The 21,337-nt window shown below is 43.1% G+C and overlaps 3 protein-coding genes across 6 annotated transcripts; 2 read left to right on the top strand and 1 right to left on the bottom strand.

Moving 5' to 3' along the window:
• Nucleotides 1–408: 408 nt before the first annotated feature.
• Nucleotides 409–3,286, bottom strand: cd2bp2 (CD2 (cytoplasmic tail) binding protein 2). 2 transcript variants are annotated; one of them, XM_046331732.1, is made up of 7 exons: nucleotides 3,206–3,286; nucleotides 2,641–2,716; nucleotides 2,296–2,428; nucleotides 1,792–1,949; nucleotides 1,127–1,706; nucleotides 922–1,007; nucleotides 409–672 (listed from the first exon to the last, which is right to left on the bottom strand). In XM_046331732.1, exons 2-7 carry the CDS (start codon nucleotides 2,713–2,715, stop codon nucleotides 562–564), a joined length of 1,143 nt encoding a protein of 380 aa, XP_046187688.1. In that variant the 5' UTR covers nucleotide 2,716; nucleotides 3,206–3,286; the 3' UTR covers nucleotides 409–561. The 2 variants fall into 2 exon arrangements, with proteins under 2 accessions (XP_046187688.1, XP_046187687.1); XM_046331731.1 differs by having other exon boundaries at nucleotides 2,941–3,258.
• Nucleotides 2,878–8,958, top strand: LOC124016196 (sesquipedalian-1-like). Of its 3 annotated transcripts, none has more exons than XM_046331734.1 (4): nucleotides 2,878–3,518; nucleotides 4,496–4,604; nucleotides 4,952–5,258; nucleotides 5,373–8,958. In XM_046331734.1, exons 1-4 carry the CDS (start codon nucleotides 3,511–3,513, stop codon nucleotides 5,807–5,809), a joined length of 861 nt encoding a protein of 286 aa, XP_046187690.1. In that variant the 5' UTR covers nucleotides 2,878–3,510; the 3' UTR covers nucleotides 5,810–8,958. The 3 variants fall into 3 exon arrangements, with proteins under 3 accessions (XP_046187690.1, XP_046187691.1, XP_046187689.1); XM_046331735.1 differs by lacking the exon at nucleotides 2,878–3,518 and adding an exon at nucleotides 3,585–4,240 and having other exon boundaries at nucleotides 5,499–8,958; XM_046331733.1 differs by lacking the exon at nucleotides 2,878–3,518 and adding an exon at nucleotides 3,588–4,240.
• A 7,648-nt stretch (nucleotides 8,959–16,606) lies between these two features.
• Nucleotides 16,607–21,320, top strand: LOC124016219 (myosin regulatory light chain 2, skeletal muscle-like). The gene is made up of 7 exons (XM_046331770.1): nucleotides 16,607–16,765; nucleotides 17,482–17,580; nucleotides 19,360–19,435; nucleotides 19,687–19,791; nucleotides 20,010–20,088; nucleotides 20,214–20,262; nucleotides 20,359–21,320. Exons 1-7 carry the CDS (start codon nucleotides 16,763–16,765, stop codon nucleotides 20,458–20,460), a joined length of 513 nt encoding a protein of 170 aa, XP_046187726.1. The 5' UTR covers nucleotides 16,607–16,762; the 3' UTR covers nucleotides 20,461–21,320.
• The last annotated feature ends 17 nt before the right edge of the window (nucleotides 21,321–21,337 follow it).

Below are 21,337 nucleotides of genomic sequence, written 5' to 3' on the forward strand. Positions count from 1 at the left end.
AAGCGTTCACATGGAAGAAATCCCCCCAGAAAATCTAACCAATGAAGGAAAGCTATAAACGTCTCTCAACCAACTGCATTCTAGTGAAAAGATCTTGTTAGGTAAGGACGGCCAACAAGAAGTCAGAAAGCAGTCTTTGTCCTCGAGTGATGTATATTAGAACCAATCAGAGAGACGGAAACCAAAGTAACACTATATAGAAGCCCCAAAAATATTTAGTAAAATGATTTAGCAATGTTTCAAGACCTTGCTTGTAGGCTTAGCAGCAGACAAGAAATAGACCATATAAAATACCAATTTGTTTATTTTAAAACAGTAAGGCTACATACAATAAGAGATCAGATAACAGAGAATTTGTGTGTGTGTGTGTGTGTGTGTGTGTGTGTGTGTGTGTGTGTGTGTGTGTGTGTGTGTGTGTGTGTGTGTGTGTGTGTGTGTGTGTGACTATCATTGGTATTTATTAGGATCCCCATTAGCCACTGCAAACGCAGCAGCTACTCTTCCTGGGGTCCACATGAAACAACATAATACATAACATTATTAGTCAAGAAATGATCATGGTCATGTGTAAAGATCAAAGTCTAGTCTCTTGGAATTGTAGAACTGAGCGCTTCCCTGTTCAATCCTCCTGCAGTAAACACCATCTTTGAAATAGCCCTCATCCACCCAGCCCTGAAAGAGACAGAAAATAGGGATTACTGGGCAGAACCGGCCTGGCCTAATCCAGTATAACCAGGTACAGGATCATAAGGGAAGAAGGAAAATAAACTGTGTGACCACCAGGAAAACAGACCAGTAGCAGAATGGCAGGTACTGTTGATGTTCCTACCCATAGGACAGTTAATAGAGCAGAAGTACAGATACTACTGCCCTTAATTTATTGTCCATTATACTGTAATAGAAAATAGAGACAATTCAAACCTGCATCTGCTGACTGCTGAAGGGGCCGTAGAGTTCAGAATTCTCCTCTGTGTCCCATTTATACTCCCACATCACCTCATCACTCACTTAAGACAAACAAAATATGTTTACAAATACATCTCAAAAGTCAACAAAAATAGCACCTGTAATAGTAGTGTAAATGGTTTGGAACCAGCTGACCGCAAACCAATTTACTCTCACTAACCAGTCTCATCATCCTGATCATCTTTGTCCGGAGCTTTGACACTGTGCTTCTCGTCAATTTTGTCTGCAAACATGTCAAGCTCATCTTCTTCCTCCTCTCCATTTAAACTCCTCCCCACTGTTTGCTGCTGGCTCTTCCCTTTCAGTGTGTAGGCCAGTTTTTCATACGTCTGCTGGTATATTTCAAACACTCCACTCCCAACCAGTCTGTCTGCCAGTGCCGTGAGCCTGTCCAGTTTTTCTGTATCCCTATTTGTTTCTTCTGCTTTCCCATTCTCTCCCCTCTGCTTTCCCTTCTTACGCCCACCTAGGCCTCCAAGCCGGCGAAGCCCTGCGGCAACAGTCTCCCCAGGTAATAGCAGCTCCAACACAGCCTCTGTGAGCTGATGCTGGCTGTAGGATGCCAGGGGGTCCTCAACTGGCTCATTTTCTTCTTCCATGTCTTCCTCTTCGTCACTGTCTGCCTGCTTCTCCTCTCGCTGTTTCTCTTCTTCTGCCTCATCTTCATCCCCCACTCTCCTCCTCCTCTTGGCTGCCAGACCTTTCTTCTTTCGTTTAGTAGGTTGCTCTCTTATTTTCACCTAAAGAGCGAGACAAATTCATTAATTCACTGTGTGTAACATTTCTGCAGTGAACAACTAATCAAATAACTAAAGACACAGTTACCCAGTCAATGTTGTCAAGCCAGTTGTCCCTGATCTCCTCATCCTTTTTGATGTAGTAGTTTCCTTCAGAGTCAAAGTGCCCTTCCTGCATCTCCTCATCCAGGTTAAAGGGGGTGATGGGAACTCCCTCGTCACAGTTAATTGTTGCCCCCTCCTGACCTAAAACAAAACATGCACTTTTAGACATTAACAGGTAGACTCAGTGATATGACAGATGCAAAAACTAAACAGCATAGTGGATCAAATTGCCTAACAGCTGAGAGTGTTGAAGTGCAACGCTCAACTTCTCCGCTGATTTGGTCCTGTGGCTAACACGTTGTAATGGGTAAGGCGAACCCGTGCACATGTGTAGATACAGTGTGTGACTGTGTGAGGGAAGTCTTGCGTCTTACTCATCCCAATATCTGCAGTGCTGCTTGTGGCAATGCCATTTTTCAGAGTCTACCTTTAAATGACTGGAGTGCCAGGTCTCAGTTATGAAGACAATCAAATGGGTAAGACAAACCTTCCACATCGTCACTGGCCAATATGTTGTATTTGCTGCTCTTATCTCCATCTTCTTCCTCGTCCTCCTCGTCACTGTCCAGAGAATGTTTCCCCTTGAACCTGGAGCCCGGCCCAACCACATCCTCACATAACTGGTGAGATCCCAGGTGAGATAGCAAAGCAAACTGGTCAGTATAGAAAACCCACAAACAAATACCTCTAGCTAACACAAGTAACTGAAAGATTCTTACATCAAAAAGCATATTTGTGTTGGTCAGATGTAATTCGTATGTCCCACTCTATGCTGTTAAAAATTCATGTAACACTGTACTTAATATCTGAGAACAAGCGTTTGTGGCAGCACCTTTTTCTTTGGAACGTCCTCATCCAACAACTCTCCACCATCGCCGTCCCCAAACGTGACTTTTCTTTTTGACATTCTGTTGATGACAGAAGAGAAAACAAATCGAAATATACATGTTTGTAGTATACATGTCTATATATTACTGTACTATAATAAATCAAATGGAAGCAATCGTTTTAGCTAACTACTGCGCTAGCTAACGTTAACTAATGTTAGTTAGCTAACCATTTACTGAAGCCTTTGAACAAGTATGTTATCAATATTTAAGCGAATACACTATTCCACGTGACGTTAACTTACGTGATACGATTATCTCCACAATAGTGTGACTACTACAGCTATAGCTAGGTAAATTTGTTTTGTTTTGCTAGCTGACTAACGTTACAGTACTAGCAGGTACCAAGAAAACAACGACACGTGCAGAGTTGGTAAGTAACGTTAAAGGGGCGTAAGTTAGCTAGCTTCACAACACCTTGCATGTATCTGAGAATGGATAAGGATAATTAACAATACCAAAAATACAACATGTATTTAAATGCATATAGCTAAGGAAAACAAAAACTACCTCGCTAGCTATCGATACGAAAAGTCTGCAAGCGCCAATCAACTAAACAGGAAGTGATGTCGAACTTGATGCGTACAGTTCTGCGGCGTGTTCAAGAGGTGTCACGGTCACAAAAAGTTATCTGAACAATTCAAAACGTTCAGCACCACAACGGGGTGTATTCGCAGTCTGTTCGTTTCGAAGTGTTTAAATGTTATGTAACGCAAGGCCATTTCATAGGTGTTTGGGGGGTATTTGCCCCTAGAGACCAATTTATTGAAGGCTAATGACACTCCTCCTTTTCTTATGAGCCTTGTGTTGTTACCATGTTCAGGTAAGCATCATAGTATTTTTATCATCTTTGGGCTTCTATGATTTCAGTGCCAGCACAAGTTTTCCCTTGGTCAGGGTCAAATAACTCTCATTGTTCTCTAGTCCTTTTTTGTTTTTATTGTTCATAAAAATGCTTCATTTCAATAGGTAAAAACTGCAATGATAAAGCTCTGTTTATGTGGCTCTGGCCCTCATAACCACTCATGTTAATGTAGTGGTGCTATAGGGTCCAACTAGGCCTTAATGAGAGGATTCATTCTTGGTTATGAATCGATCACCAGAGGAAGTAAGAAACATTTAATCAACTTCAAGAACACATTTAATACAATTTGATATAGTAAGACTTTTTTCTAAAGCATCACTGAGGAAATTAACTTAACATTTTACACAGAACAGGGAAGTGAGGAAGAACACCCCCTCAATGTATACTATCTGGGTCGTAGGTGTGGACTTAAGCGTATAGGGGAGAGAGAATATTGTGAGTCAGGGTTTTGTTTCAAGGAAGTGGGTTGAGTTATTTATATTTCAACACTTGTCCTCTAGTACCCAGTGGAGGACCTGTGTTCGTAACCTTAAACTTTATATTTAAACATTGTCTTATTCTAGATGTGTTGCAGTGAACACAAACTACTGTGGGAATTAGACTGAGAGGAACAAGTGAAGGTTTATGGCAGAAAATCAAAAAACATATACAATTGGATGGATAGAGAGTGACCCTGAGAGGTAAGCTTGGATGACACATTACTCCTCCGCTAGACTGGCAAGAGATAGAGGTGGAAATTGTGTGTAGATTTAAGATCATTGTCATAATGAATGGACTACTTGAATACAGGATGATGGCAACTGGTTACCGGCAATGTTTCTTTACTGGTGAAAAAGAAAGGAGGTATTATGACAGACAAACAAGGCTCAAATGTTATGTGTCTGTACTACTGGTGCTGGATTGATATTATCAAGGATGCCTTTCATCCTCTAAAGGATCCTCTCTTTGTTGGAGAACGTTGTAATGAAGATCCATGAGAATATTTTAACCCATTACCTATCCTGCACCTCACGGATAGATAAAGAAGGATATCTCTACAAAAAGGTATTGTAAAACTTAACAGACACAAGCAAGTGACAAATTACATTATCAATATGCTGTGAGATTCTGTTATAACACAGTCTTCTCTTGGGCTTTTGCGTTTCCATGTCTAATAATAATTATGTCTCAACTGATATTTGATATTGATATATCACTGACATAAATAGAACATTGAAGTGGAGGGCTTGTATAAAGGCACTCATTTGGGTAAAATTATCTCTGTATTTATCTCTGTATCTATTCTGACTCTTTACAACTTCCCTTCATCAAAAATATTGTTACTTACTCCTCCCATTCTCCATCTTTCACCCCACCACCCTGGCATCCTCCTCTTACAAATACCACATCAGAAAGAGAGGACCTCCTCCTACCAGAGGCGCTGGTTTGTCCTGAAAGCCGATCTCCTGTTCTACCAGGAGCGTCCGGCAGATCGAGACCTGCTGGGGGTTATTGTCCTAGAGGGCTCTGCTGTCCAGCGCTGTGAGTCTGAGGGAGGACTGTTTGCCTTCTCCATGGTGTTCAGAGGTTCAGGGCTGAAAACCTACGGGCTTGCTGCTGAGAACCAGCTGGGCCAGGAGAGCTGGGTCAAAGCCCTGCTCACAGCCAGCCACTGCTACCTTTCACTGCTGGTCAGAGACCTGGGGAAGCAGTATGAAGGTGAGTGTATGGAGAAAGTGTGGTGTGTGTGTGTGTGTGTATTGTTGTATTCATGCTTCAAAAATATGTGTTCCTTTCCTGCCTCTCAACCTGTATTCTTTTGTCACTAAGCAGAGGCTAAACGCCAAGCTGGCCCTGCTGAATCCCATCCACGAACCACTGTGACTGGTCCAGGCTCAATGTGCCTTACCCAATCCATGACTTACCTGAACTCATGCTCCTCCTCCTTCCTCATGCCAGGACCAGCGAGGAGAGAAGGGGGAAGCCACAGTGCCAGTAATGTATTACAAGCCCCTCCAATCCCCAGCAACGTGATCAATAAGAGGTCCCCTAAGCATTGGCCCAAGAGAAACTCACATGTCACACCGATAAATGGACCAGCACCACCATATGGGGAATGGCCACAAGTGGACTTTGATCCTCTAGAGGATTTCACCAAGCTACATGATTACTATGGAGAGGAGGTGAAGCAGCTGAGAGCTGATTGGCTGAGGAGGAGGCAGGTGGAAGAGGAGCACCTTGAGGATCTCATTGACCTGAGTGAACACTGACCCACAGAGATCAGACAGTCACCACTCTGGTTATTTTGACGAGGACTTTGGTGTGAATGCCAGTAATCTGAAATAAGAAAGGGACTTTATAATTTGAGGAACTAGAGCATTAAAGAAGAACTAGTCACCTAGTTCATCATGATGGGATTATAGTCTTATGAAGTTGATGATGACCCTCAGAATGTCTTGTCACAAAGCAGAGACTCATAGGACTATCACCCTTAGTGGTGTTGCAAACAACCGGATCCATCCGGGTTCTCAGGGATATAGCCCTGATGTGGGAACTCTGCTCGGGTGTTTCTTTTGCACCTACTATGTTAGGTTATAGGACTATAATCGGGGTGGCAGGGTAGCCTAGTGGTTAGAGCGTTGGACTAGTAACTGAAAGGTTGCAAGTTCGAATCCCCGAGTTGACAAAGTACAAATCTGTCGTTCTGCCCCTGAACAGGCAGTTAACCTACTGTTCCTAGGCCGTCATTGAAAATAAGAATTTGTTCTTATTTACAAAAAAATAAAAAAATAAAAAAATCAGCTCATGCTGTATACACAGGTGACTGGGTGACTGGTTCCTCTTAAACTCTCTAGTTCCTCAAATGATAGTCACTTACTTATTTCAGAGTACTGGCATGCCTACTGGTTTGTCTGTTACTGTTTGTAAATTATCATTAAAATCACTGGTATATTTTCAAGGTAATATTGATGGTAAGTGGGAAGCTTAACTTTCTGTCAGCAATCAGGGTAGTTATGCAATATTGAAGCAAAGAGCTTCCAGTCGAAGCTCGCATCTACTACAAGACCATGGTGCTAATCTACGGAATAGCAAGATAAACTGCCCCTCTCTACTTTCAGGCTATGTTCAAAACCTACACCCCAACCCTACTCCGCTCTGCCACCTCAGGTTTCATGGCCCTCCCACCCCTACAGGAGGGCAGCTCTCGATCAGCCCTGTCCAAGCTCTTCTCTGTCCTGGCACCACAGTGGTGGAACCAGCTTCCCCTGAAGCTAGGACAGCAGAGTCCCTGCCCATTTTCCACAAAATCTGAAACCCTACCTTTTAAACAGTCACTTAAATAAACAGTATCCTCACCTCGACCCCCCCCCCCCCAAAAAACACACAAAAAACAACAACAACAACACAGCAACACTTCATCAGCACTTGACCAGCTCTGCTTCTACTGATAGCTATGTTATTGAGGAAATATGTACTTTATATTCCTGTGATATGTGGTTGTCCCACCTTGCTGTCTTAAGATGAATGTAGCTCTGGATAAGAGCGTCTGCTGAATGACTAAAATGTAAAACGCAAAAACATCCTTGTGATGTGTTAAACATCATATATATTGATGTGTTGTTACACACTGTCAAGTAAAGGCTTCACATCCCCGTTTAACAAAATAATAAGTTACAGTGCAGCACTATATAATTAGGTGTATATCCTTCATGTTAAATGTATCCATTATTTTTAAAGCAACTTTAATGCGCCAAAGGTTGATGGAGCTCAGCCATGCTGTACCACCAGAGGGTGCTACAAACACTAGCTGTGAATTAAACCATTAATGTCCACTGATTAAAAAGTGTGACAAGACTAATTTTAATTCAATCATAATATTGTTATAGAGAGAGATGTAAGTATCAAAGAGCCCTCTCTGGTATTGCCCTGATGGGACATCCATCCACCAGCCAACATGTAACACATACAGTTGAAAAACCAAGAGATGAAAAGTGAGCTAATATTAACAGGACCAATGTAGTCTCTCATGACAGATGTGAGATTTGGATCTGGGTTCTGAGATAAGGATATATGAGGATTAATATAATGTACACTTATGAGACACCAGTGGTAAAATAAACAAGTTACATATTTAAGAATATCAGATCAACGGATCAAACTGAAGTTCACACAGTGGCAGGTATCCTAGCAGTAAAGAGCATTGGGCCAATAACCCAAAGGTTGCTGGGTCAAATCCCTGAGCTGACTAGGTAAAAAACCTGTGAATGTGCCTTTGAGCAAGGCTCACATCTATATTTGCTTAGGGTCAGCTAAAAGTTGAAACTTTAAGTTGAAGTGTGAAAGTGGTTTTCTATGTGCGTCTCAAAGATGAGACTTTGGCTTCACCACATAGCAGAAATTCATACCAATCATCTAGAATGTGATAGATTTGACCAGGGGAGCGTGGAAGTGTGTCACCTTACACAAAGCACATACATCTGTATATTAACACCTCCTCACACTGTGACAGGATATAAGCAAGCCATAAGGTGTAACCCAGGGCTGTTCAATTCCCTTCCTGGAGGGCCAAAACACTGTTTCTACCTGGTAGTTAATCACACTCACCTGGTGTCCCAAGTCTGAATTAGTCCCTTATTAGAAGGAGAGGATGAAAGTCAGAAGTATTTCGGCCCTCCAAGACCGACATTGAACACCCCTAGTAACCTGTCTTATAATAAAGTAGGCTATGTGCACTCTATATAAGGAAGTATGGGGTCCTGTTACAGAACTGTGTGTAGATAATGTATGGTACACCATATGACCAAGCATCCTTGAATGTAACTTCCCTGGTTAAATAAACTAAAGGATCATTAAAAATGACTTTACTTTACACTTTACCATGTCAATAACAAGGCAGATCAGAGGTCATAGAACAACACAGACAACCGACGGCAGGTTACAGGCCCTACCCTAGTCTCTGGGGAAGCTTCTCACCTGTCTGGCGGCACTTTGGGTTTAAGTTGTTTAAAAAAAATAAAAAATCAAAGAGCGGAATATATAAAAACAACTAGAATAGTGGATGAACTATGGATGGACAGTTTTAAAATTGATGATGAGTGGGGGGGCAGACAAGTTTCCTTTGCTATTTTGGTCTTTCTCAGCTGTCCCTCATATATATTCTCCTAAGAGCTCCTCCTGCACCCTCAACCCCCTCCCTGTGATCCCCTCCAACATGGCATTAGGAGTAGAGCACTTGAGGAGGGAGAGAGCTGGTGTGTGTGTTTTTGTTTATGAGTCCACAAGGAAAAATGCTATTTTAGGCTTACGGGTTAGGTTTTGGGTTAGGGTTACAATTGGGGTTAAGGTTACAATTAAGGCTAGGAGTTATGGTTTGATATAGGTTTAAGATTAGGGGTTTAGGAATAAAGTTAGGGTTACGGTTAGGTTCAAGGTTAGGGTAAATAGGATTTAGGATGGGAATCAATTCTTTGGTCACCACAAGGATAGCAATACAAAACTGTGTGGGGGGGGGGGGGGGGGGGGAGTCTGACTTTCTGTGTGTGGCACTATGAAAGCAAATGAAAGTGTGTGCATCAAGTAATAAGTAATAATAAAACCTAGGAGAAAAAGGGGCATTGGTCAGGAGTTGACAGTGCCTGAAGTTTCTTGTTTTTTTTTCAAAGGTTAACAACATGAGGTTAGTTTTAGGGAGTATAGTTTATTTAGCACTCCTGCCACTGATGGTAAAACCTATTAATGGGACCCTTGTACTAATCAAATGAGCGAAAAAAAAAAAATCCCTGTAAAAATACGTCTGTTTAAGCTTGAGATATCTGAATTGTTTTGGGATGGGCTGCGTCTCCAATCCATCGCATTTCGCCGAAGTCGGCCTTCTGCATCTGCAGTGGAAAGTGACGCAGCCACAGCGGTGTTTGTCAGTCTTCTTGCAAAAATGTCTGTAGCATCCAATTAATATTGCTAGTTTGAAAGTCATTTCCTGAGTTTTCTTGTATCTCTCAGATATATAGGACAGACACTTTTAAACATGCTTCCTTTTTTTGCCATGTATGAATATGTTATTCAATGTGTTTCTATGGGCTAATAGCAAAAGGCCAAATTCAATGTTCCATCAAATAATAAAATACTGTATATACACACACACACACATTACACAGGAGGCTGCTGAGGGGTGGATGACTCATAATAATGGCTGGAACGGCACAAATGGAAGGGCATCAAACACATGGAAACCATACGTTAGATACCATTCATAAAATCCACTCCAGCCATTACCACAAGCCTGTCCTCCCCAATTAAGGTGCCACCAACCAACTGTGATATATAAATAACCAATCAAAAGTTTGGACACACCTACCCATTCAAGGGGTTTTCCTTTATTTTCTACATAATTATATATGTAATGCCAAGAGCGTGCAAAACTGTCATCAAGGCAAAGGGTGGCTACTTTGAAGAATCACAAATATAAAATATATTTGGATTTGTTTAACACTTTTTTGGTTACTACATGATTCCATATGTGTTATTTCACAGCGTTGATGTCTTCACTATTATTCTACAATGTAGAAAATAGTAAAAATAAAGAATAACACTGGAATGAGTAGGTGTGTCCAAACCCCTGACTGGTACTCTATATACAGTGCATTCAGAAAGTTTTCAGACCCCTTGACTTTTTTCACATTCTGTTACATTACAGCCTTACTCTAAAATAGATTTATTTTATTTTATTATATCCTCATCAATCTACACACAATACCAATACCCATAATGAAAAAGCAAAAACAGATTCTTAGAAATGTTTGAACATTTATACCAAATAAAAAACATTTACTTAAGTATTCTGACCCTTACTCAGTACTTTGTTGAAGCACCTTTGGCAGCAATTAAAGCTTCGAGTTTTCTTGGGTATAACCCAACAAGCTTGGCACACCTGTATTTGGAGTTTCCCATTCTTTTCTACAGATCCTCTCAAGCTCTGTCAGGTTGGATGGGGAGTGTCACTGCACAGCTATTTTCAGGTCTCTCCAGAGATGTTTGATTGGGTTTAAGTCCGGGCTCTGTCTGGGCCACTCAAGGAAATTCAGAGTCTTGTCCCGAAGCCATACCTGCGTAGTCTTGGTCTTTCGTCCAGACGTGACAGTTGACATTCAGGCCGAAGAGTTAAATCTTGGTTTCATCAGACCAGAGAATCTTGTTTCTCATCAAATCAAATGTATTTATATAGCCCTTCGTACATCAGCTGATATCTCAAAGTGCTGTACAGAAACCCAGCCTAAAACCCCAAACAGCAAGCAATGCAGGTGTTGAAGCACGTTGGCTAAGAAAAACTCCCTAGAAAGGCCAAAACCTAGGAAGAAACCTAGAGAGGAACCAGGCTATGAGGGGTGGCCAGTCCTATTCTGGCTGTGCCGGGTGGAGATTATAACAGAGCATGGCCAAGATATTCAAATGTTCATAAATGACCAGCATGGTCAAATAATAGGTCTGGGACAGGTAGCCTCTCCGATGAACAGGTCAGGATTCCATAGCCGCAGGCAGAACAGTTGAAACTGGAGCAGCAGCACAGCCAGGTGGACCAGGGACAGCAAGGAGTCATCATGCCAGGTAGTCCTGAGGCATGGTCCTAGGGCTCAGGTCATCCGAGAGAGAGAAAGAAAGAGAGAACGAGAGAATTAGAGAGAGCATACTTAAATTCACACAGGACACCGGATAAGACAGGAGAAGTACTCCAGATATAACAAACTGACCCTTGCCCCCGACACATAAACTACTGCAGCATAAATACAGGAGGCTGAGACAGGAGGGGTCAGCAGACACCTTGGCCCCATCCGATGATACCCCCGGATAGGGCCAAACAGGAAGAATATAACCCCACCCACTTTGCCAAAGCACAGCCCACACACCACTAGAGGGATATCTTCAACCACCGACTTACCATCCTGAGACAAGGCCGAGTATAGCCCACAAAGATCTCCGCCACGGCACAACCCACAGGGGGGCGCCAACCCAGACAGGAAGTCCACATCAGTGACTCAACCCACTCAAGTGACGCACCACTCCTAGGGATGGCATGAAAGAGCACCTGTAAGCCAGTGACTTAGCCCCTGTAATAGGGTTAGAAGCAGAGAATCCCAGTGGAAAGAGGGGAACCGGCCAGGCAGAGACAGCAAGGGCGGTTCGTTGCTCCAGAGCCTTTTTGTTGACCTTCACACTCCTGGGCCAGGCTACACTCAATCATATGACCCACTGAAGAGATGAGTCTTCAGTAAAGACTTAAAGGTTGAGATCGAGTTTGCGTCTCTCACATGGATAGGCAGACCATTCCATAAAAATGGAGCTCTATAGGAGAAAGCCCTGCCTCCAGCTGTTTGCTTAGAAATTCTAGGGACAATTATGAGGCCTGCGTCTTGTGACCGTAGCGTACGTGTAGGTATGTACTGCAGGACCAAATCAAAGAGATAGGTAGGAGCAAGCCCATGTAATGCTTTGTAGGTTAGCAGTAAAACCTTGAAATCAGCCCTTGCCTTGACAGGAAGCCAGTGTAGGGAGGCTAGCACTGGAGTATTATGATTAGGATTCTAGCAGCCGTATAGAATCCTAATCTGAAGTTTATTTAGTGCTTTATCCGGGTAGCCAGAAAGTAGAGCATTGCAGTAGTCTAACCTAGAAGTAACAAAATCATGGATTAATTTTTCTGCATTATTTTTGGACAGAAAGTTTCTGATTTTTGCAATGTTACGTAGATGGAAAAAAGCTGTCCTTGAAACAGTCTTGATATGTTCGTCAAAAGAGAGATCAGGGTCCAGAGTAACGCCGAGGTCCTTTACAGTTTTATTTGAGACGACTGTACAACCATTAAGATTAATTGTCAGATTCAACAGAAGATCTCTTTGTTTCTTGGGACCTAGAACAAGCATCTCTGTTTTGTCCGAGTTTAAAAGTTGAAAGTTTGCTGCCATCCACTTCCTTATGTCTGAAACACAGGCTTCTAGCGAGGGGCTTCACCATGTTTCATTGAAATGTACAGCTGTGTGTCATCTGCATAGCAGTGAAAGTTAACATTATGTTTTCGAATGACATCCCCAAGAGGTAAAATATATAGTGAAAACAATAGTGGTCCTAAAACGGAACCTTGAGGAACACCGAAATTTACAGTTGATTTGTTAGAGGACAAGCCATTCACAGAGACAAACTGATATCTTTCCGACAGATAAGATCTAAACCAGGCCAGAACTTGTCCGTGTAGACCAATTTGGGTTTCCAATCTTTCCAAAAGAATGTGGTGATCGATGGTATCAAAAGCAGCACTAAGGTCTAGGAGCACAAGGACAGATGCAGAGCCTCGGTCTGAATCCATTAAAAGGTCATTTACCACCTTCACAAGTGCAGTCTCAGTGCTATAATGGGGTCTAAAACCAGACTGAAGCATTTCGTATACATTGTTTGTCTTCAGGAAGGCAGTGAGTTTCTGCGCAACAGCCTTTTCAAAAACATTTGAGAGGAATGGAAGATTCAATATAGGTCGATAGTTTTTTATATTTTCTGGGTCAAGGTTTGGCTTTTTCAAGAGAGGCTTTATTACTGCCACTTTTAGTGAGTTTGGTACACATCCGGTGGATAGAGAGCCGTTTATTATGTTCAACATAGGAGGGCCAAGCACAGGAAGCAGCTCTTTCAGTAGTTTAGTTGGAATAGGGTCCAGTATGCAGCTGGAAGGTTTAGAGGCCATGATTATTTTCAGCATTGTGTCAAGAGATATAGTACTAAAACACTTGAGTGTCTCTCTTGATCCTAGGTCCTGGCAGAGTTGTGCAGACTTAGGACAACTGAGCTTTGAAGGAATACGCAGATTTAAAGAAGAGTCCGTAATTTGCTTTCTAATATTCATGATCTTTTCCTCAAAGAAGTTAATGAATTTGTTACTGCTGAAGTGAAAGCCATCCTCAGTTGGGGAATGCTGCTTTTTAGTTAGCTTTGCGACAGTATCAAAAATAAATTTAGGATTGTTCTTGTTTTCCTCAATTAAGTTGGAAAAATAGGATGATCGAGCAGCAGTAAGGGCTCTTCGATACTGCACGGTACTGTCTTTCCAAGCTAGTCGGAAGACTTCCAGTTTGGTGTAGCAGCAGTAAGGGCTCGTCGATACTGCACGGTACTGTCTTTCCAAGCTAGTCGGAAGACTTCCAGTTTGGTGTGCAGCAGTAAGGGCTCGTCGATACTGCACGGTACTGTCTTTCCAAGCTAGTCGGAAGACTTCCAGTTTGGTGTAGCAGCAGTAAGGGCTCGTCGATACTGCACGGTACTGTCTTTCCAAGCTAGTCGGAAGACTTCCAGTTTGGTGTAGCAGCAGTAAGGGCTCGTCGATACTGCACGGTACTGTCTTTCCAAGCTAGTCGGAAGACTTCCAGTTTGGTGTAGCAGCAGTAAGGGCTCGTCGATACTGCACGGTACTGTCTTTCCAAGCTAGTCGGAAGACTTCCAGTTTGGTGTAGCAGCAGTAAGGGCTCGTCGATACTGCACGGTACTGTCTTTCCAAGCTAGTCGGAAGACTTCCAGTTTGGTGTGGCGCCATTTCTGTTCCAATTTTCTGGAAGCTTCATAGCTCAGGTATTTTCTGTATACCAGGGAGCTAGTTTCTTATGAGAAATGTTTTTAGTTTTTAGGGATGCAACTGCATCTAGTTAGGTGGTTAACTGATTTTTGTCCTCTGACGTCCTTGGGTAGGCAGAGGGAGTCTGGAAGGGCATCAAGGAATCTTGGTGTTGTCTGTGAATTTATAGCACGACTTTTGATGCTCCTTGGTTGGGGTCTGAGCAGATTATTTGTTGCGATTGCAAACATAATAAAATGGTGGTCCGATAGTCCAGGATTGTAAGGAAAAACATTAAGATTCACAACATTTATTCCATGGGATAAAACTAGGTCCAGAGTATGACTGTGACAGTGAGTAGGTCCAGAGACATGTTGGACAAAACCCACTGAGTCGATGATGGCTCCGAAAGCCTTTTGGAGTGGGTCTGTGGACTCTTCCAACGTGAATGTTAAAGTCACCAAAAATGAGAATATTACCTGCTATGACTACAAGGTCCGATAGGAATTCAGGGAACTCAATGAGGAACGCTGTATATGGCCCAGGAGGCCTATAAACAGTAGCTATAAAAAGTGATTGAGTAGGCTGCATAGATTTCATGACTAGAAGCTCAAAAGACGAAAACATATTTATTTTTTTGTAAATTGAAATTTGCTATCGTAAATGTTAGCAACACCTCCGCCTTTGCGGGATGCACGGGGGATATGGTCACTAGTGTAACCAGGAGGTGAGGCCTCATTTAACACAGTAAATTCATCAGGCTTAAGCCATGTTTCAGTCAGGCCAATCACGTCAAGATTATGATCAGTGATTAGTTCATTGACTATAATTGCCTTTGAAGTAAGGGATCTAACATTAAGTAGCCCTATGTTGAGATGTGAGGTATCACGATCTCTTCCAATAATGACAGGAATGGAGGAGGTCTTTATCCTAGTGAGATTGCTGAGGCGAACACAGCCATGTTTAGTTTTGCCCAACCCAGGTCGAGACACAGACACGGTCTCAATGGGGATAGCTGAGCTGACTACACTGACTGTGCTAGTGGCAGACTCCACTAAGCTGACAGGCTGGCTAACAGCCTGCTGCCTGGCCTGCACCCTATTTCATTGTGGAGCTAGAGGAGTTAGAGCCCTGTCTATGTTGGTAGATAAGATGAGAGCACCCCACTGTGTTCTTGGGGACCGTCAATACTGCAGAATTCTTTGGTACCCTTCCCCAGATCTTTGCTTCGACACAGTCCTGTCTCTGAGCTCTATGGACAATTCCTTCAACCTCATAGCTTGGTTTTTACTTTGACATGCACTGTCAACTGTAGGACCTTTATATAGACAGAAGTGTGGCTTTCCAAAACTTGTCCAATCAATTGAATTTACCACAGGTGGACGCCAATCAAGTTGTAGAAACATCTCAAGGATGATCAATGGAAACAGGATGCACCTGAGCTCAATTTTGAGTCTCATAGCAAAGGGTCTGAATACTTATAAGGTATTTTAAAAATATATATGTTTAATACATTTGCTAAATTTTCAACAATAATTTTTGTTATTTTCTTTGTCATTATGGGGTATTGTGTGTAGATTGACAAGGGGGAAAAATGAATGGAATCCATTTTAGAATAAAGCTGTTTGAATACTTTCCGACTGCACTGTATATATATATATATTGATATTATTTGTTTTATTATTGTTATTTAATGAAGCATTGAATTTGGCCTTTTGATATTAACTCAGATATATACCACTAGAGGTCCTTAAATTCAAAATGAAATAGCCGAATGGTCCTTGGTATAACCATCTTACAACTCCATATGTTAGCCTAATAGAAACCCAGGCTCGGGCCCTTAGACTCTAGAGGGATTATGGGAGACCTCACTACCGACACCAATTAACATGGTCTAATATACACAAACACTGTACCAGAGTGTTCCCAAAATATTCAAAATATTGATGCATTGACAGTATTTTATGTAATGACATTACACATGCATGCTGGACAGTGCAGTGTCATGCAAAATGTGAGAAGGCCGTTTCAATTGCCTGTGGAAATCGCTGGACATATGAACATAGAAAGTGTAGACAGAGAAATATATCTACCCATGCATGCACATGCATAAAAATGTACATTTCAAGTCACTAAGAGCACAAAATGTGTTTATTTTAGCCTTTAATATTGTAATGTAAAAACTAAAGTCAATGATAGGTTGATGTGCCACACTGAAGGGTGATGGTGATGGAGACTATGGAGGGGTGGGACGGTACCAAGATGTGTCCAGCCAGCCAGCAGTCCATCAAGCCTTTTACGTCCTGAATGTCCATATTAGTCCACGTGGGACACTAAACGTATGGCCTGGTCCCTGTTGTATCGGGTTCCCTTCATTCCAAGACTCCTGGGTCTATTTCTGATCTCCTGTAAGGTGATAGCTTGTCCCTCATTCTGCCTGTCGCTTAACTTTTGCTTCAAACTCATCCCTCCCTCTCTCTCTCTCTCTGTCTCTACAAATCCAAACTTGAGGCTGTGGCTAAAGTTAGCGCGGTCTACAGAGGTATATAAGCCCCCGAGGATAGGGGTTTAATGCGGCTTCACATCAGTCTCTTCTCTTGTTGACCATCCAAACCTCCATACATACCGTCTCGAGATGGTGAGTAACACCGGTCCTCACTTTCTGACTGCTTACCTGTCCACTACTCTGTGTGCTGTCGATGGGAACCTCCAGGAATAACACAGCATTTCCAGATTTTCTTGTTTTTCTATTTTAAGCTTTTTTGCTAGATTGAAAAATAAATTATGGAACAACTTTTTAAAACTCAACTATACTTTTTTGGGTGGTGACATTTTTAGACATTTTGTGTAAAGCTGTTCCTGGATATACAATATCATTCACAGGATCTAAACATTTTGTTAACACTTTCTTAACAACATTTATATAAAACATGCTGTAAAAGGTTAGCTACCTGAGGAAAATTTATGTTTTATTACATCCACATTCAAAAACATCCTCCTCTGTCCTGAGCCAGAGAAAGAATGTTCCTGAACTGTTCTGAGAACATTTCAAGAGCTAGGTAGTAAGGGATGTTAAACTACATTTAAGACATAGTGGCAGGATTTAATGGTGGACCACACATATTCACCCCACATCACACTGATAGTCAGATCAAAGCTAGATAGCAGATGCTAGATGGCAGACGGAACGGTGCACTGGACCTACACACAAGGACATCCGCTCACCTGTCGCTGACCAGGAACAGCTTGACACTGAAGTCAAAGGTCACTAATTGGCCTCCTGAGGGCTACAGCTGCAGGATGAACAGACCTAGAAGGTCCCATTGTTAAGCAGTTGATGTGTTTGTCCTTCAGGCACCAAAGAAGGCCAAGAGGAGGGGAGCAGCAGCAGAGGGCGGTTCCTCCAACGTGTTCTCCATGTTTGAGCAGAGCCAGATCCAGGAGTACAAGGAGGTGAGGATTTCTTAACACACTATGCAACACCTTAAAATGTCAATGGGACAGATTTCCTTTCAACTCCCTATCTGGGCTGAGAGTGAGTGACTCTAGTCTGGCCACCAGTCAGTTTCATTGTAACCTAATTCTGCTGTAGAGTGGCTGAAATAGTTGCTTACGCTGAAACAGACAGGCACAGCGGCTAAATTGATACTGTTATAATCATGAGTCAATCATGGTGTACTGTTTTCCTTGTTTCATTAAAGGAGCGAACCCCAAATTAGATTTAGGTGGCTGGCCTCTGATTGGTAAATTCTCAGTGCAGTTGCTATTTTGTCTGCCCCCCCCCCTCTCTCCCAACTTAAAAAAGCAAAGAATGTCATGAGGAGAAGCTCTGAAGTTTCTGTAACCTTTTGAAGCTCTCCAGGCCTCCCTCTCGTCTGAGCCTTCAGCTGTCACTCAACCTCTCATCTTAAGTCCTCTGCTGCTGAGGGCTGCATGTTTAAGTATGGCAGGACAACTGGGCCCTGGCTGGCACTCTGCACACAGAGGAGAGGGGAAGGGCAGTGAGGGGGGCGGGGATGAATGGGGGGTGACTGGGGGTGGACAGGGGGAGAACAGGTGGGGACAGAGGGGAACAGAAGAGGTGGGGGTGGCACCTTCTTTAGCTTCTGATAAGGTCTAGAGTTTGGAAGGCAGGTTAGTGTACCTGTTTATGAGGAGAGGAAGGTCGGAGAGGTGAACGGTATGTAGATGAAAGACGGAGGGTAGAAAGTGGAAGGAGTGTAGGGAAGGATACTGTGTGTATGGAAGGATGGATAAGGTCAGGAAATAGGGATCTGGCAGTAGGTGGGAGATTGTATATGATAGTATGTGTTTTCAAAAGTGTTGTCAAGGGATATGGGCACAGACTTGACGGAGGGAATTCTTGCTGCTGTATGTGATACAGACTTCTTAAGTTTCACTTGGGGAATGTCTTACATCATCATTGGGACCGTCTTAACACTTTGTAAGGATGGGGGGAGCGTGTGCATGTGTGTGAGTCAGGAAGATGGATTACCAGCTGCTTTTTTAAGTTCAAGATCAACCATGGGGGTCCTCTTGGGTTTCATAGACGTAAGAGATGAGGTCCAGAGACAGGCTGGGACAGTGGAAGAAGGATTTAACAGGTGTAACTTAATGAGCTCTCCCTAAATGAACGTGTAAGAATTTAAATTTCTTCAGTTCTTTTTAGGTCTCGCCTAACAAGGGTTACATAGCATTGTGACATAAATAGGCAGCACCTGACACTTAAATGGCCATAGTTGACAGAGGTGTCTCTAAGTTGTATGGAGTGCACATGCTACCCACGTCCCACTACGCACAGGACTGAACCCCCCCCCCCTCCTCCATGTGCCACTATACACAGGACTGAACACCCCCTTCTCCACGTCCTACTACGCACAGGACTGAACCCCCCCCTCTCCCCCACCTCCATGTTCCACTACGCACAGGATTGAACCCCCCACGTCCTACTACGCACAGGACTGAACCCCCTCCTCCATGTGCCACTATACACAGGACTAAACCCCCCTTCTTCACGTCCTACTACGCACAGGACTGAAACCCCCACCTCCATGTTCCACTACGCACAGGATTGAACCCCCCCCACGTCCTACTACGCACAGGACTGAACCCACCCTCCTCCATGTCCCACTGGGGATGACAACTTGGCAGACTCTGGTGACTGGTGTTCATGTCATGCCAGACATTCTCTGTCTTCCTCACTTCTTCCCTCCCTCCTTCCCTCCTTCTCAGGCTTTCACAATCATTGACCAGAACAGAGACGGTATCATCAGCAAGGATGACTTGAGGGACGTGCTGGCCTCAATGGGTGAGCAAGGGTTACATTTAAGACCTTTTAACATTCTGAGGACATATGTAACTGACTTGTCTCTATTAAAAGTGTGCCTTAGTATGTCCACAATGTCCTATATGTACTGTGTGTGTGTGTGTGTGTGTGTGTGTGTGTGTGTGTGTGTGTGTGTGAGAGAGAGAGAGAGAGAGAGAGAGAGAGAGAGAGAGAGAGAGAGAGAGAGATAGATTATGGTTCTAGCTAACCTCCACTCCCTCCCTGCTCTGTAGGCCAGTTGAATGTGAAGAATGAGGAGCTGGAAGCTATGGTCAAGGAGGCCAGCGGCCCCATCAACTTCACCGTCTTCCTCACCATGTTCGGAGAGAAGCTCAAGGGTGGGTCTATAACTCACTCTACTTGCTTGCTTTATTTCTGTTGCGCATCTCCTAATTTCTTAATTTGACTCTGTTAGGCTCACTGTCTAACTTGTTATAACCAGGTTATAATCGCTTCAAAGTGTGAGTGGCTTTCTAAGTACACTCCCATATCTGAGGACATTGCATGTGTCTTGCTGTCAGTGTAACATGCCTGACTGACGCTCTGTGTGTCTCAGGGGCTGATCCCGAGGATGTCATCGTTAGTGCTTTCAAGGTCCTGGACCCCGATGCTACCGGTTTCATCAAGCAGGAATTGTGAGAATATTCCCTTCCTTATTTTACAGTAATGAGTAGTAGTATGAGTTGTAGTAATGAGTGCACTCCATAACAGAATCCACAGCTTCATGAATGTTTCTGACTTTGTCTCCCTCTCTCTCTAGCCTTCAGGAACTCCTGACCACTCAGTGCGACAGGTTCTCTGCAGAGGAGGTGAATACATTTCTAATCATTCAGTTTGAATATCATCATGATCTCTCGTTGTCCCTTGACTTGGCGAGTGGCTGACCCTCCTTCTCCTCCCCTCAGATGAAGAACCTGTGGGCTGCCTTCCCCCCAGATGTGGCCGGCAACGTAGACTACAAGCAGATCTGCTACGTCATCACACACGGAGAGGAGAAGGAGGAGTAATGAAACAGACAGAAGAAAAGAAAACAGCCTCCCTTGTCATTCTACCTTCCTGCTCCTCTCTTCTTCCTTCTATTCTCTCATACCTTCCTTCTCTTTATGTGTACTCGTGTGCTCTGTCTCTCACTCACACAAATTCTCTAAAAGACCCGTCTCCACTCAAGACATTTGTGTGAGAGCGGGTGCTCATGGGTTGTCTATGTTTGTTCGTGGGGATATGGGATTATTTTCAATAAAAATGATCTTTTAACATCTCCATCTCTTTCTCATCCGCTTTCCCTTCCCTTAACCCTCTTCCTCCTTTTCATCTCTTACTCCTACCATTGGTTGTTTCCCCAGTCTCTCTGTTAGAAGAAATGCACACAGCAAGTCATATTCCACTGCTGTGGTATGGATGTGTAAACCCCAAGGTGAAACTGAGCACCAGTCTTTGCCTCGGCTGCAACAGCTGAGGTTAGACCTGGAAGTCCTTTCACTCCCCCTTAATTTAACCCTCAGGTGGGCAAATAAACCAAACAGAGGGATATCGTTCTATAAATATTGTAGATGTTATCTCCTGTAGATAAGGTGGGAAAATAGGAGATATTCTAAGAAGGAATGAGGCTAGAGAAAAACATGGTCTCCTTAAAGTGACGGCTACGTTTTTCTCAAGAAGTGAAAGGCTGCTCGAGAGAAGAGAAAGGACCCAAAGAAAACACTCGTCTTCCCCTCCTTTCCCTCCTCCCTTTCCTCCTTTACTTCTACCTCTTTGTTTTCTATAAGCTCCTTTGTTTTCTGCACCTGGACTAGCTTTAGTCTGCCAGAAACTCCTCTGTAACGAATAAAAAGGGACTAACTGTGAATAAAAGCTCTTATCTTTTGTACACTAGTGTCTCTGTTC

This window comes from Oncorhynchus gorbuscha, linkage group LG26, assembly GCF_021184085.1.
Source record: "Oncorhynchus gorbuscha isolate QuinsamMale2020 ecotype Even-year linkage group LG26, OgorEven_v1.0, whole genome shotgun sequence".
Taxonomy (NCBI): domain Eukaryota; kingdom Metazoa; phylum Chordata; class Actinopteri; order Salmoniformes; family Salmonidae; genus Oncorhynchus; species Oncorhynchus gorbuscha.

What these genes read in the sequence shown, in the direction of transcription:
- cd2bp2 (XM_046331732.1), bottom strand. Translation starts at nt 2,715, where the DNA reads ATGTCAAAAAGAAAAGTCACGTTTGGGGACGGCGATGGTGGAGAGTTG. An exon ending in TGATCAGGATGATGAGACTG is followed by an intron (nt 1,008 to 1,126) that starts GTTAGTGAGAGT and finishes GTTTGTCTTAAG; the next exon opens with TGAGTGATGAGGTGATGTGG. An exon ending in TCAGCAGTCAGCAGATGCAG is followed by an intron (nt 673 to 921) that starts GTTTGAATTGTC and finishes TGTCTCTTTCAG; the next exon opens with GGCTGGGTGGATGAGGGCTA.
- LOC124016196 (XM_046331733.1), top strand. Translation starts at nt 4,185, where the DNA reads ATGGCAGAAAATCAAAAAACATATACAATTGGATGGATAGAGAGTGAC. An exon ending in ATAGAGAGTGACCCTGAGAG is followed by an intron (nt 4,241 to 4,495) that starts GTAAGCTTGGAT and finishes CATCCTCTAAAG; the next exon opens with GATCCTCTCTTTGTTGGAGA. An exon ending in AAGGATATCTCTACAAAAAG is followed by an intron (nt 4,605 to 4,951) that starts GTATTGTAAAAC and finishes ATACCACATCAG; the next exon opens with AAAGAGAGGACCTCCTCCTA.
- LOC124016219 (XM_046331770.1), top strand. An exon ending in GGACGTGCTGGCCTCAATGG is followed by an intron (nt 19,436 to 19,686) that starts GTGAGCAAGGGT and finishes CCTGCTCTGTAG; the next exon opens with GCCAGTTGAATGTGAAGAAT. An exon ending in GTTCGGAGAGAAGCTCAAGG is followed by an intron (nt 19,792 to 20,009) that starts GTGGGTCTATAA and finishes TGTGTGTCTCAG; the next exon opens with GGGCTGATCCCGAGGATGTC.